This window comes from Vipera ursinii, assembly GCF_947247035.1.
Source record: "Vipera ursinii genome assembly, chromosome: 4".
NCBI lineage: Eukaryota > Metazoa > Chordata > Lepidosauria > Squamata > Viperidae > Vipera > Vipera ursinii.
This window is the reverse complement of record NC_139514.1, coordinates 3340857-3355572: the sequence shown is the minus strand read 5'-3', so window position 1 is coordinate 3355572 and position 14716 is coordinate 3340857. Positions and strand designations below refer to the sequence as shown.

General features: G+C 48.0%; 1 protein-coding gene across 1 annotated transcript in view; it reads right to left on the bottom strand.

Moving 5' to 3' along the window:
• Positions 1-3120: 3120 nt before the first annotated feature.
• The window catches only part of LOC310640378 (glycerophosphodiester phosphodiesterase domain-containing protein 5-like), a gene marked incomplete at its 5' end in the record, with an annotated part of 48725 nt that continues 37129 nt past the window's right edge, over positions 3121-14716 (bottom strand). The window contains 2 exons of the mRNA XM_083362589.1: positions 3121-3721; positions 8134-8246. Of these exons, the coding sequence (XP_083218715.1) occupies positions 3606-3721; positions 8134-8246 (229 nt within the window). The 3' untranslated portion in view covers positions 3121-3605. The remainder of the gene's footprint in view (positions 3722-8133; positions 8247-14716) is intronic.

The window sequence follows — 14716 nt, the reverse complement described above, 5'->3', positions numbered from 1 at the left end:
TGTCGGTCGTATGTCGTTTGTTACCTTAGTTCCACCATGTTGCTCAAACACATTAAAATCTTCCTGATCATGTGGCCTATAGCCCTTACTATCCCTCCCAAAACTATTTGCTTGGGAGTCCTAGTGGACGATCCCTTAAAGAGGAGCCAAACGTGTGTTGCAGCTGCCAAAAAAGCCAACACGGTGCTAGGCTGCATTAACAGAGGGAGAGAATCAAGATCATGTGTTGACACCACTTTGGAAGGCCTTAGTAAGGCCACCCTTGGAATCCTGCATCCATTTTTGGTCCCCACGATGTAAAAAAGATGTTGAGACTCTAGAAAGAGTGCAGAGAAGAGCAATAAAGAAGATTAGGGGGCCATTTAGTGACCAAAGATTTAGCTAATTAACAGAATAGCAGAGTCCAAAGCGACCTTGGAGGTCTTCTAGTCCAACCCCCAGCTTAAAACAGGAGACCCTATATATGTTCTGGATAAATGGCTGTCCAGTCTCTTCTTAAAAGCCTCACGGCTTCTGGAGGCAGGTGGTTCCACTGGTTAATTGTTCTCACTGTCAGGAAATTCCTCCTTAGTTCCAGGTTGCTTCTCTCCTTGATGGGTTTCCATCCGTGGCTTCTTCTCCTGCCTTCAGGCGCTTTGGAGAATAGCTTGACTCCCTCTTCTTTGGGGCAGCCCCTGAGATACTGGAAGGCTGCTATCATGTCTCCCCTAGTCCTTCTTTTCATAATAATAATAAACCTTTATTGTCAAAGTACAACATGTGTACATTGAGAATAGCTGAGCCTCCCCCCCGTGCTCTCTCCCTCCAACACACAGTGACAACAAACCCTCCATCCTACCACACTATGTGGACCAACTACAGCACACACCGGCCTCCCAAGTCAATTCTGCATAAGTTCACAGAGATTACGGTATGTCCCATTTAAAAGCCTAACAGCCCACGGATAAAAGCTGTTTTTCAGCCTGTTGGTACGGCTGGCTATATTCCTATATCTCCTACTGGATGGTAGGAGAGTAAAGAGATACCGTCCAGGGTGTGAGTCGTCCCTGAGAATCTTCCTCACTCTTCCAAGGCAATGAGTCCTGGCGAGGTCATCATTCGTTAGACTAGACATACCCAATTCCTGCAACCGTTCTTCAAATGTTTTAGCCACAAACATAAACTCCAATACATGGATTTGCATACTATCAATCAACCAATCACAAGAGTTGGAAGGGACCTTGGAGGTCTTCTAGTCCAACCCCCTACTCGAGCAGGAGAACCTATACCATTTCAGACAAATAGTTGTCCAATCTCTTTTTAAAACCCTCCAGCGTTGGAGCACCCACAGCTTCTGGAGGCAAGTCGTTCCACGGGTTAATTGTTCTAACAGTCAGGAAATCCCTCCTTAGTTCCAGGTTGCTTCTCTCCTTGATGAGTTTCCATCTGTGGCTTCTTGTCCTGCCTTCAGGCGCTTTGGAGAATAGCTTGACTCCCTCTTCTTTGGGGCAACCCCTGAGATACTGGAACACTTCCATCACATGGCCCCTGGTCCTTCTTCTCTCACCAGGCTTTTTAATAGCAGGCTGTCTTATTTTTCACCCTTAATGATTTTTCTGTCTTTATGCACAGCGGGACTAATTTATTTATTTATTTATTTTATTGGATTTGTATACCGCCCTATTCCCGTAGGACTCAGGGCGGTTTACAGGGCAGTTAAAACCATGAATACAAAAGGTTAAAAACAAATAAAACAATTAAATTAAATTCAAGCCCCAAGAGTAAATCTAAAACCCAGTTAAATTAACAACCCCACAGTCTGGGGGGTTGTGTGTGTGTGTGTGAGAGAGAGAGAGAGAGAGACAGAGACAGAGACACAGAGAGAGACATGAAACCACTTTTGCTGCAAAAGTGATATGAACCCGCCTGCTGGCACAGAGTCTCTTTGTGCAGAGGCTAAGAAACAAAAGATCCTGCTGGTGCTTTCTCCTTGCGTAGTATAAAAGACAGGAGGAATCAAGGAAGCTGGATCCATTATTAAAAGCACCAGCAACCCGATCAACCAACTACTAGACTTACGTCCATTTGCTTAGTGATCATTTGGAGCCCGGAAAAAGTGACAATCCTCACACTTGCCATCCTCCCAGTGGCCTTTTGGTCTCGTGATCAACATTCAGACCACCCCTATGCCAGTATTTATGACGGCTGCAGCATCCCAGGGTTATGGAGTCGCCATTTGCAATCTTCCCAGTTGGCTTCCAATGAGCAAAGTCTGAGGAGGGACCCAGATTTGCTTAACAACCATGGGCCAAAAAAAAAAAGTTGTAAAATTGGATGCAACGCACTTAACAACTGTATGGCTAAGCCAGGGGTAGGCAGCTTTGGCTCTTTTATGACTCTGTTGTCCGAACAGAGTCTGGGGCTGCATCCAAGCCCTAACATGGTTTGTTTAATTGATGCAAGCCTATTATTATTATTACATGAATTCTGCCACTGCAGTTTTTAAAAGTAGGATTTATGTCTTCATTAAAGGGCACGGTTTGATTCCGGGAACGTTAGCAAAAATAAATTAAGGCTTAGCATCCGTGCAACAGACTACTGCTCTGGAAAATATCCTGAAATGTTTATCTTATCCAGACCCTAGTAGGCGGTTGCCTAGGAAACAGCAAAAACTTTTCCCCTTTAATTTTCAACATTATTCAGCAGGCCTCTTTGGCTGGCATGCCTCGGTTTAGAATTTGTTCCTCACTGCGGCGATGCTTCCAATTGGGACAGAGGGGGCACAAAAGGGGAATCGCGTGACCCCGGGACTGTCGTAAGTACCAGCCAGTTGCCAAGCCTCTGGATTTTGATCACCTGACCCCAGGGACGCTGCGACCGTTGCCAGTGTGAAAACTGGCCGTTAAGTCCCTTTTTTTTTTTCCAGCGCCGCTTTTAACTTTGAACGGTCCACTAAACGAATGGCTGCGAAAGCTGAAACTGTCCCAATCGTTTGCAGCCTCCCACCGGGGTGTCTTCTCCTGCAGTTTATTTTTTTTATTTTTTTTATTTATTTTATTATATTTGTATTTGTTTGCTGCTGACGCAGTTGCCGCCCTCCCCGAAGTATTCAAAAATGAAGACACCGCACAAGGGTTTCACAACATACATCTTTAAATAAAGTCAGCTAACAATCGCTGTCCCAAAGAAAGGAATCGAGACGTCGGTGGGGTGGGGTGGGGTGGGGTGGAGGTGGGGGGTCACGGGGAGGTCCTTCCCTGCTGACCTGGCCAGCATCTCAGTTCATGGTCCAGCCAGGTGGTGGTGGGGGGGATGTCCCACCTGCCTCTGGCCTATGGGCCGGCAGGCAGGAAAAGGGTTCCCCCCCCCAAAAAGGGAGAAAACTTTACAAAATAATTATAATTAATAATAATAAAGAAACCCAGCTCAGCTTCAGTTTCCAGAGAGGCTCCAGGCCGCCCTCACAAAGTTTGTTGCATCAGGAGTTTCGACAAAGGAGCACCGACTCGGCCGACTCTTCCTTGTTGTGCTAGTAAGGAAGCCCCGGGGAGAGTCATGGAGACACACACACACACACACACACCCCAGATCTTGCCCACCGCCCCCCCTCCCCTCCCCTCCCTCCGTCAGTTAATACGCAGCTTCGCTTCCCGGTGGTCAATGGGGGTGACAACCTCGTTGGCGTAGCCGTTTTCCGAACACAAGGAGAATCCGTCCGTCGTCTCCATGCCGCTGTTGATTTCTGAAAAGGTGACAAAAGGGTTGCGGGAAGTAAAATCAAGAAGCGGGAAAGAATAATGAGACCGAAAATCAAGCCGGAGGAATCAAGTCTGCTACTGGATAACGCCGGTCAGTGCTGGCTGTTCTGCGCCAACACCAGACAGAGCAAGGAGCGAAAACTTCAGACGGATTTTAAGTACAGGCAAGTCTTCAATTTAGAGGGAGGGAAGGAGGGAAGGAAGGGAGGGAGGGAGGAAGGAAGGGAGGAAGGAAGGAAGGAAGGAAGGGGTGGAAGGAAGGAAAAGAAAGGAAGGAAAAAAGGAAGGAGGGAAGGGGAAGGAAAAGGAAAAGAAAGAAAGAAAGGAAGCAGGGAGGGAGGGAGGGAGGGAATGAGGAAGGAAAAGAAAGAGAAAGGAAGGAAGGAAAAGGAAAAGAAAGAGAAAGGAAAGAAGCAGGAAGGGAGGGAGGGAATGAAGAAGGAAAAGAAAGAGGAAGGAAGCAGGGAGGGAGGGAAGGAAAAGGAAGTAAGGAAAAGAAAGAGAAAGGAAGGAAGGAGAGAGGGAAGAAAAAGGAAGGAAGGAAGGAAGGAAAAGAGGAAGGCATGAAGAAAGGAAGGAAGGAAAAGAGAGAAATAAAAAAAGGAAGGGGGAGGGAGGGAGGCAGGGAGGGAAGGAAGGAAGGAAGGAGAGGAGAGGGGAGAGGAGAGGAGGGGGAAGGGGGAAAGGAAGCAGAGGAAGGGGAGGAGATGGAAGGGAAGGGAGGAGAGGAGAGGAAGGGGAGAAGGAGGAAGAGTCAGGAGGAGGAGGAGGAGGAGGAGGGGCAGGCTGCCATTTCAAAGTCCCAAGAGGGCAGCCCCTCTCAAGGACAACCTGGCAGAAGCCGGTTAAAAGCCCAAAGGCTAGTTTGAGTGCCCATCCACCCCTCCCCTCCCCCCCTCCCGGGTCATCCCGGCCCCTTGATCAGGAACGAAAGGGCTTTCTCTCCAGGCACAAGGCTTCCCTTCCGACATGCATGCAAACGTGGCTGCAGGAATCCCTCGAAGATCCGCCCGGCCATTTTTGCTCCTGCCTTTCCTAAAAAAGGGAGGCTGGGATGAAGAAGAGCGAAGGGGAAGGCTGGCTGGGCTCCAGTCTTGAGATCAAAGGGGCAGCCCCGGAACCAACCAGGGGAAGGAGCCCGGAGGAGGAGGAGGAGGAGGAGGAGGAGGAGGAGGAGGAGGAGGAGGAACGCCGCCGTAAGGTTAGTGCCAACTTCCCCCAGGGGATAAAGCAAGCCAGAAAGCCCCTGGCACCTTCTTGCTGCCCGCTGCCACCGTGGGGTTAATGCCAGCCTTTGAAAGCCACACTTACGCTCCAGGCTGAAGGAAACCCCCAGGTCTGGGAGCCTGGCGCCCTCTAGAGGCTAGAACCTGCAAGACATCGTTCAAAACAATTTGGCTGATCAAGGAGAAGCTCTGTAGCTCCGGGGTTGAAAGGACGGGGTGTGTGTGTGTGTGTGTGTGTCCCGGGTGGGCTCTGAGCTTGCTTCTTTTCTTGCGGACATTTCGTTACCCTAACTCAGGGCTAGGCAACCTTGGCTCTTTTATGACTCGTGGACTTCAACTCCCAGAATTCCTCAGCCAGCATGGGGGAACTATGGCCCCTTCATGACTCGTGGACTTCAACTCCCAGAATTCCTCAGCCAGCATGGGGAAAACTATGGCCCCTTCGTGACTCGTGGACTTCAACTCCCAGAATTCCTGAGCCAGCATGGGGGAACTATGGCCCCTTCATGACTCGCAGACTTCAACTCCCAGAATTCCTCAGCCAGCATGGGGGGAACTTTGGCCTCCTCATGATTTGTGGACTTCAACTCCCAGAATTCCTGAGCCAGCATGGGGGAACTATGACCTCTTCATGACTTGCAGACTTCAACTCCCAGAATTCCTCAGCCAGCATGAGGGAACTATGGCCCCTTCATGATTCGTGGACTTCAACTCCCAGAATTCCTGAGCCAGCATGGGGGAACTAGGGCCCCTTCATGACTCGTGGACTTCAACTCCCAGAATTCCTGAGCCAGCATGGGGGAACTATGGCCCTTTCGTGACTCGCGGACTTCAACTCCCAGAATTCCTCAGCCAGCATGGGGGAAACTTTGGCCTCATCATGATTTGTGGACTTCAACTCCCAGAATTCCTAAGCCAGCATGGGGGAACTATGGCCTCTTCATGACTTGCAGACTTCAACTCCCAGAATTCCTCAGCCAGCATGGTTCAGCTTGGAAACTTCTCCCTTCTCCTCAGCATGGCTGGCTCAGGAATTCTGGGAGTTGAAGTCCACGAGTCATAAAAGAGCCAAGGTTGCCTAGCCCTGCTTTAACTAGAACATACTGTATCATCAGGGCTAGTAGCTACTAGCAGAACTAGTTTGGGTAATGAAACGTTTGCCAGAAAAACCGTCAAGCTTTTAAAACCACCAAGGACCCCCACAATTTGGCTGTTTCTCACCTCCTGGAGGGAAAGTTTCTTTTCCTTTTTCCTTTTTTTTGTTTTTTGAGAAAACACAACACCCAGGATTGGAACACAGCGCCCTGCAAAGAACTGACAGGGCTGTCGTTCTGAACTACGTCGAGAGGATTTTGCTTTTTTTGCTTTGTTTTTATCGACTGAGGAAATCTTTCTTTTAAAAGCTTTCTTTTACAAGCTTTCCGCCGGTGGAAGAAGCTGCCACCTGAGCTGGTGAGTTCTAGACCGGGGTGGCGGTTTTCCAGCTGAGGCGGGAGGGTCATCTGATAGCATGTTCTCTAGTGGGTTCCACCCTGAACAGTGGGCTGGACTAGATAACCTCTTAGACCCTCTCTTCCAATCCACAGCTGTGATCTACGGCTAACTAGAAACGGAAGACAGTTAGAGCCCAACTCTGCTGGGGACTGGGAGGCTGAATTGGATTTTTCTCCCTCAGAAATCTGTATTAAGAAGGGTCCCCAGAGGCCATCTAGTCCAACCCCCTGCCCAATACAGGAATCCGAATCAAAGCATCCAAACAGGCTACTTTAAGAAGAGACTAGAGAGCCACTTATCTGAAATGGTATAGGCTCTCCTGCTTGAGCAGGGGGCTGGACTAGAAGACCTCCAAGGTCCCTTCCAGCTTCTATTCTATTCTATTCTATTCTGTTCTGTTCTGTTCTATTTTCTATTCTTTTATTCTATCCTGTAATTATATTCTATTGTATTCTCTATTCTACTCTGTTCTATTCCTATATTCTATTCTTATTCTTATTCTATTCTTTTCTATTCTATTCTGTATTTCTATTCTATTCTATTCCTTATTTCTATTCTATTCTATTTTTATTCCATCCTTTAATTCTATTCTATTCCTATATTCTATTCTTATTTTCTTCCTTTTTTTCTTTTTTTTGTATTCTATTCTATTCCATTCCACATATTCTATTCTATTCTATTCTATTCTATTCTATTCTATTCTATTCTATTCTATTCTATTCTATTCTATTCTATTCTATTCTATTCTATTCTATTCTATCCCATCCCATCCCATCCCATCCCATCCCATCCCATTCTTTTTATCTCTTTATTCTCTACTCTACTCTACTCTATTCTATTCCATTCCATTCTATTCTATTCCATATTTTCTATTCTATTCTATTCCATATTTTCTATTGTATTCCATTCTCTATTTCCTATTCTCTTCTCTTCTCAACACAGATAAGCTCACCTTCTCTTTGGCTCATTTCTTTATGAAATTATATACTGTGCATTTTTAACAAGCAATTAAATTCAACCTACTGTTAGAAAGCTTGTGGGGTTTTTTTTCCCCTTAACACTCCTTTTGAATATCCCCAAACTTAGCATGCCAAAGCTGAAACAAACCCTTGCTTTTTCTGCCAGCCATCCATCCCCTTCCTCCCTTCGTTTATAAAAACAAATTACAGGTAGTCCTCGACTTACGACCACAATCGTAAGTCTAGAAAAACTGTTGTTAAGTGATGCCGTTGTTAAGGGAGACAAGACTCGCAATCTTCCCTACTGGCTTCCCCAGTGATTTCACTTGTTCAGAAGCCGGCTGGGAAAGTCAGAAGTGGAGATTGTGTGACACACACACACACACACACACACACATCACCAGAAGCTGTGACTCTCATATAGAATTGACGGCTGCCAAATTGTGTCTGAATCACAAGCCTGTTTCTTCAGGGACATTGTGGCAGTCGTTAAGCGCGAGGACCGGATGTAAGACTAGCTTTTTTCCAGGACTGTCGTAACTGAACAGTCGCTAAGCGGATGGCTGTTAAGTGAGGACCACCTGTAATTTTAATAAAAAGCACACCTGTCACGCAAGCCAATCGCTAAATCTGATAGGTAAACCCGCAGGCAGGGAAATTGTCAATACCACAATCCGATTGCAAGTCAGCTTGCGTTTAAGTGTCCTCACCTCTTACCTGAAAATATGAGTTTTTCCTTCATGATGTTGACATCCCGGCTGGACTGCCGGACGGCAGCACTCAGCATGATCTGCTCCGGGTTGTAGGTGCGAATGCTACCGAAGCGCCACCTGGGACAGAAGTGGAAAAACGGAAAGATTCTCGTTTGAAGGGAGCTTCCACTGGATCGGGGATGGCAACCCACCGCACCCGTGCCAAAAACCCTGGGTCTTTTTCGCACACATACCACACCACTGCAACGGCCATCTTGGCTTTTTTTGGGGGGGGGACCCTTTGCGAAGCTTGCTCTCCGCCCTCTCTCAGTTTGCAAGCCTTGTTTCTCAGCCCCTCCGATCTGCAGCCCCCTTGCAAGGAAGGAGCGGAGATTTTGAAGCCGGGACCGATTTACAAGCTAGAAAAATAACGCCTCCTCCGGAAATGCCTGGAGAGGCATGCATGGAAATGAAATGGTGCCAAGCTGCACATCCGCTCCTCCATCTTTTCTCCATTTTGGCAGCGTGATTCAGGGGAACTGCCGTAGCCCCCTTTATCTAGGGGCACAGAAATCCACTTCTGGTGCACTTTGTTCTAGAACAGGGGATCCAAACGTGGCCACTTTTAAGACTTGTGGACTTCAACTCCCAGAATTCCCCCAGTCTCCAAACGTGGCCACTTTAAGATTCGTGGAATTCAAATCCCACAATCCCTTAGTCTTCAAACGGCCACTTTAAGTCTTGTGGACTTCAACTCCCAGAATTCCTCCAGTCTGCAAACTTGGCCACTTTAAGACTTGTGGACTTCAACTCCCAGAATTCCCCCAGTGTGCAAACTTGGCCACTTTTAAGACTCGTGGACTTCAACTCCCAGAATCCCCTAGTCTTCAACTGGCCACTTTAAGACTCGTGGACTTCAAATCCCAGAATTCCCTGTCTCCAAACTTTGCCACTTTAAGAATTGTGGACAACTCCCAGAATTCCCTCAGTCTCCAAACTTTGCCACTTTAAGACTCGTGGACTTCAACTCCCAGAATTCCCCCAGTCTCCAAACTTGGCCACTTTAATACTTGTGGACCTCAATTCCCAGAATCCCCAGCCTTTTGCCATTGTTCCAAAGAAGGGCCTTGCTTGGAAAATCAGACACGGGCGGAGTGAGATGGGGACATGCTGTCTCTAACCCTTCTGTCACTCATTGCTCTGGTAGAGGGGGTCCCAGGCAGCCCCCCCACCTCAATTTAAACAAAGCTAATTGGAAGATCTTTCTAATTCCTGAGAGGAGAGGAATATTCCCTGCAGGGCCTTGTCTGTGATGGCCCCCATCTCTGAATGCACTGCCTATAGGCCAGTGTTTCTCAACCTCAGCAGCTGTAAACGGAGTGAAGGATTCTGGGAGTTGAAGTCCACCCATCTTAAAGTTGCAGGGGTTGAAAAATGTTCCTTTTAGGCTCTGCCTGTTGTTTCTTGGGCGGATTGATGGAACTGGATCTCGAGATTACTCTTGGTGGTGCTACTACAGTTGCTACTGTTGCCGCTACTACTACTACTACTGCCTTTAAAATGTACTTGGGCTTGGGCTGGGTTAGCAACTGTGGATTGGGATGCATTCCTTGGCAGCTGTGTGGGGTTTAATTGTTGCGTCTGTGGTTGGAATTGTCTTTCATTAAATGGTATTTGGACACCACAGTCACTCGTGCGCTCGTGACCTCTCGGATAGACTACTGCAACGCTCTCTACATGGGGCTGCCCTTGAATACCACTCGGAGGCTCCCGCTGGTGCAGAATGCGGCCGCGCGAGTTGTGATGGGGGACTCCCGATACTCCCATGTAACACCTCTGCTCCGCGAGCTGCATTGGCTTCCAGTTGCCCTCCGGGTGAGATTCAAGGTGCTGGTGATGACCTATAAAGCCCTAAATGGCATGGGCCCGGATTATTTACATTTTACATTTTAGAACGTGTTTTATTGTTTAGGGCTACTTGGTTTAATTTATTTTAATTTCTGTATATTATGTGTTGTATATAGTGTTTTAATTGCCCTGTACACCGCCCCGAGTCCTTCGGGAGAGGGGCGGTATATAAATCCAAATAATAAATAAATAAATAAATATTGTTCACAGCTGAGAGTCACTTGCTGAGGTGGGTGCCTATGCAAATGGATTAAATAATTAAGGAAATAAATAAAATAGAAATGGCATGACTGATTACACTACAGCTGGTGCTATTACTAATAGCTTATAAATGCTGCTATTCCCATTACCGTGCCTGTTAGTACTAATCTTTGTTGCTTTATAGAATGAAATAGGCAGCATATAAATTTAATAAAAAATAATCATAATTTGGTAAATGCTAGTCCCTACTTAAGGCATGAAAGCCAAGTGGTTGACTTTGGGCCAATCACCAGGAGACGGTGAGTTCTAGTCTTGCCTTAGGCATGAAAGCCATCTGGATGACTTTGACCGAATCACCAGAAGACGGTGAGTTCTAGTCTTGCCTTAGGCATGAAAGCCATCTGGATGACTTTGACCGAATCACCAGAAGACGGTGAGTTCTAGTCTTGCCTTAGGCATGAAAGCCATCTGGATGACTTTGACCGAATCACCAGGAGACGGTGAGTTCTAGTCCAGCCTTAGGCATAAAAGCCAATTGGGTGACTTTGGGCCAATCACTGGGAGACAGTGACTTCTAGTCCTGCCTTAGCTGTTGTGATTCAGGGTCAGCCTGTGCGTTCGGCAGTTGGGTCGGATGACTCAGAGGAGGAGGAGGGGGGTGTTGAAGACCATGCTGATGAGAGCCCTCAGCCAGGCCCCTCCCACTTGGTCACCATGGAGACCCAGCTGTGTGAGCCTGACAGCGTGGATGAAGATGACCCGCAGCTGGCCCTGTTCAAGGACGCCCGACGCAGGAGGCAGTCAATCAGGAGTAAACAGAGGAAGGCAATGGGGCTCCTCGGAAGGAGGCAGAGAGAAGCCACGCCCTGAACTGTATAAAAGGGGAATGTGTAGGAGGGCTGGTTTGCTGAAGGCAACCGCTTGGATAGTTCCTGTTTCTTAAAGCTCCTGTTTCTTGGTTCGTGTCTTGTTTGTTTTTGTAGCTATAAATTTGGCAGGCGTAATTCCAGCCTCTTGCCGTTTGTAAAGGGGTTGTCCCTGCTTTTTCTGCAGGGCCGGTAGCAGGCTGGTACAGAACATTAGCCATGAAAGCTAAGTGGGAAACTTTGGGCCAATCACCAGGAGACAGTGACTTCTAGTCCCGCCTTAGGCCTGAAAGACAAGTGGTTGACTTTGGGCCAATCACCAGGAGACAGTGAGTTCTAGTCCCGCCTTAGCCATGAAAGCTAAGTGGGCAACTTTGGGCCAATCACCAGGAGACGGTGACTTCTAGTCCCGCCGTAGGCCTGAAAGTCAAGTGGTTGACTTTGGGCCAATCACCAGTAGACAGTGAGTTCTAGTCCCGCCTTAGCCATGAAAGCTAAGTGGTTGACTTTGGGCCAATCACCAGGAGACGGTGACTTCTAGTCCCGCCTTAGGCATGAAAGCCACGGTTAGGTAACTTTGGGCCAATCACCAGGAGATGGTGAGTTCTAGTCCCGCCTTAGCCATGAAAGCTAAGTGGGCAACTTTGGGCCAATCACCAGGAGACGGTGACTTCTAGTCCCGCCTTAGGCATGAAAGCCAGCTGGGCGACTTTGGGCCAGTCTTTCTCTCTCGGTCCAACCCACCTCACAGGGTCGTTGTTGAGGAAAAAAGGGAGGAGAAAGGGGTGTTAAGATGTGTTCACTGCCTCGAGCTACATATACAGTAATAAAGGCGGGATGAAAATCTATAAATAAGGTTAACATTATTATAACAGTACTGGCACCTCTAGCCCTACCTTTCAAATGCTATTGTGATTAAAATATTGATTCTATATCAATCATTAAGATTATTGATTCTATAAAACACCACAACTCGGGCTAATAATATCCCGCTGTGATCAGGGCAACCATATTAACCGTTGAAATAAAATACGTTTAAAATGCTTCAGGCTGGAAAAAACCTGGGTTCCAATCTCCCGAGCCTTGGAAAACTCTTGACAGCCACTATTTCCTGCCCGGCCTACCTCGCAAGATTGTAGTGGGAGGGAAAACTGGGCGAGGAAGGCAGTTCCGAAGAACGGGCAGGACGAAATAATGAATAAAAGGCCAGGGATCTCAGCTTTCCTTTTGATCCCCAGAGGTTTAAAGAATAAAGACAAATATTTACGCCACAAAGAAACAAAAAATAAAAAAATAAAAACACGCCTGCAGATCTGACGCAAAGCACGCAGATGCCACATATACACAAAAGGGGGACTTGCGGGTGATGCAGTCACACAACACACAATCGGCTGGCCCCAGATCCGGATTTAAAGAGGAAGACGCGGTTTGCAGCGTGCAAGGCGCCCTGTAGGGCATCTGAGTCACCTGACTGCCTTCGCACAACGGCTTCCGAGCTATTGCTGGCGAGTTGCGGGGGGGGGGGTTACATGCAGACGCACGCCCTCCCAAATATTCCCCGTTGCCTTCCAATCGGGATCCTTGCACCTTCCAGATAACACAGAGCGTTGTGTGCACCCATTTTGGTTACAATGAAAGAAATCCATTTTCCCCCCCCCCACCTTCTATAGGTAGTCCTCGATTTACAACGGTCCGTTCGAAGACGGTCGCGGTGTCCCGGGATCGCGTCGTCCCCTCTTTGTGACCTTCCGACAAGCAAAGTCAACGGGGAAGCCAGATTCCCTTAACAAGTGTAGCGAGAAAGGTCGCAAAAGGGGGCCAAGCTCCCTTAAACGACTGTCCCGCTTAGCGACAAGAACTTTGGGTCCAATTGTAAGTCGAGGACTACCTTTCCACCTAGGGCTCCCCTGGGGCCCCAAGCGAGCCCCGAGGTCCTATTAACTTGTGTATCAAAAGTTCAACAACAGAACAGGGGGGGGGAAAGGACAGTTGTTTCACCAGGCAACTACCCCTAACCTTCTCGCAAGGACTCTGAAACCAGAAGGAATCCCCAGAGCAAGAACCGTGGCGTGCAAGTTATAAATCTCCCTCCCCTCCTGATGTCTGCCTGGATTGCGGGTTTTTTTTAAAAAAAAATTGCGCTTCCTCTGCGGGGAAGGAAACAAAGCAAACAAACTCCCCCCTTGAGCTTCGGATTTATTTATTTTTATTTTAATTCCATTTATATCCCGCCCTTCTCCGAAGACTCAGGGCGGCCCCGGACCTCCTCCGGTCCTTCCGCCGCGACCTCAAAACTTTTCTCTTCCAATCAGGCTGACCTGGATTGACGATGGGTTTTTAAACATGTTTTAATTTTTTTAAAATTTTAACTGTGTAGTTAATTTATTGGGGGGCTGTTATTTCATTCTTTTTTTTTTAATTTTTGTACTGCTGGTTTTTTATTGTGGTTAGCCGCCCTGAGTCCTTCGGGAGATAGGGCTGGCATATAAGCCCCAAAAATAAATAAATAAATAAATAAATAAACCAACACACACACACACACACACACACACACACAAACACACAAATGCAGTCCTTGCCTTCTGAACCCTGAGAGGGAGAGCTATTTTTTTCCAGGCAGGGTAAGCCCTCCATGCCACTTAAAATACCATCGCTGTAAAAGAAGGGGAGCCTATGGAGGCGGAGGGAGAAGGGTCTGCGGCTTCAGAGGAACGTGGGGGAAGAGCAGGCCGAGGCAGGCCAGGGCCCTTCAGGATTGGGACAGGATGAACTAGAGAGACAAGAGTTCGGGCGATGAGCAAGGGCCACCCCCACCTGATCCTAGAGCAGGAGTAGGCAACCTTGGCTCTTTTATGACTCGTGGACTTCAACTCCCAGAATTCCTGAGCCAGCCATGCTGAGGGGAAAGGGAGAGGTTTCCAAGCTGAGCCATGCCGGCTCAGGGATTCTGGGAGTTGAAGTCCACGAGACATGAAGGGGCCATAGTTCCCCCATGCTGGCTCAGGAATTCTGGGAGTTGAAGTCCCCAAGTCATGAAGGGGCCATAGTTTCCTCATGCTGGCTCAGGAATTCTGGGAGTTGAAGTCCCCAAGTCATGAAGGGGCCATAGTTTCCTCATGCTGGCTCAGGAATTCTGGGAGTTGAAGTCCCCAAGTCATGAAGGGGCCATAGTTTCCTCATGCTGGCTCAGGAATTCTGGGAGTTGAAGTCCACGAGTCATGAAGGGGCCAAAGTTTCCCCCATGCTGCCTCAGGAATTCTGGGAGTTGAAGTCCCCGAGTCATGAAGGGGCCAAAGTTCCCCCACGCTGGCTGAGGAATTCTGGGAGTTGAAGTCCCCAAGTCATGAAGGGGCCATAGTTTCCCCCATGCTGGCTGAGGAATTCTGGGAGTTGAAGTCCCCGAGTCATGAAGGGGCCATAGTTTCCTCATGCTGGCTCAGGAATTCTGGGAGTTGAAGTCCATGAGTCATAAAAGAGGCTACTGCTAAGCTTGTAAGCCGCCCTGAGTCTTCGGAGAAGGGCGGGATATAAATGTAATTAAAATAAAATAAAAAATAAATGAAGGGGCCAAAGTTTCCCCCATGCTGCCTCAGGAATTCTGGGAGTTGAAGTCCCCGAGTCATGAAGGGGCCA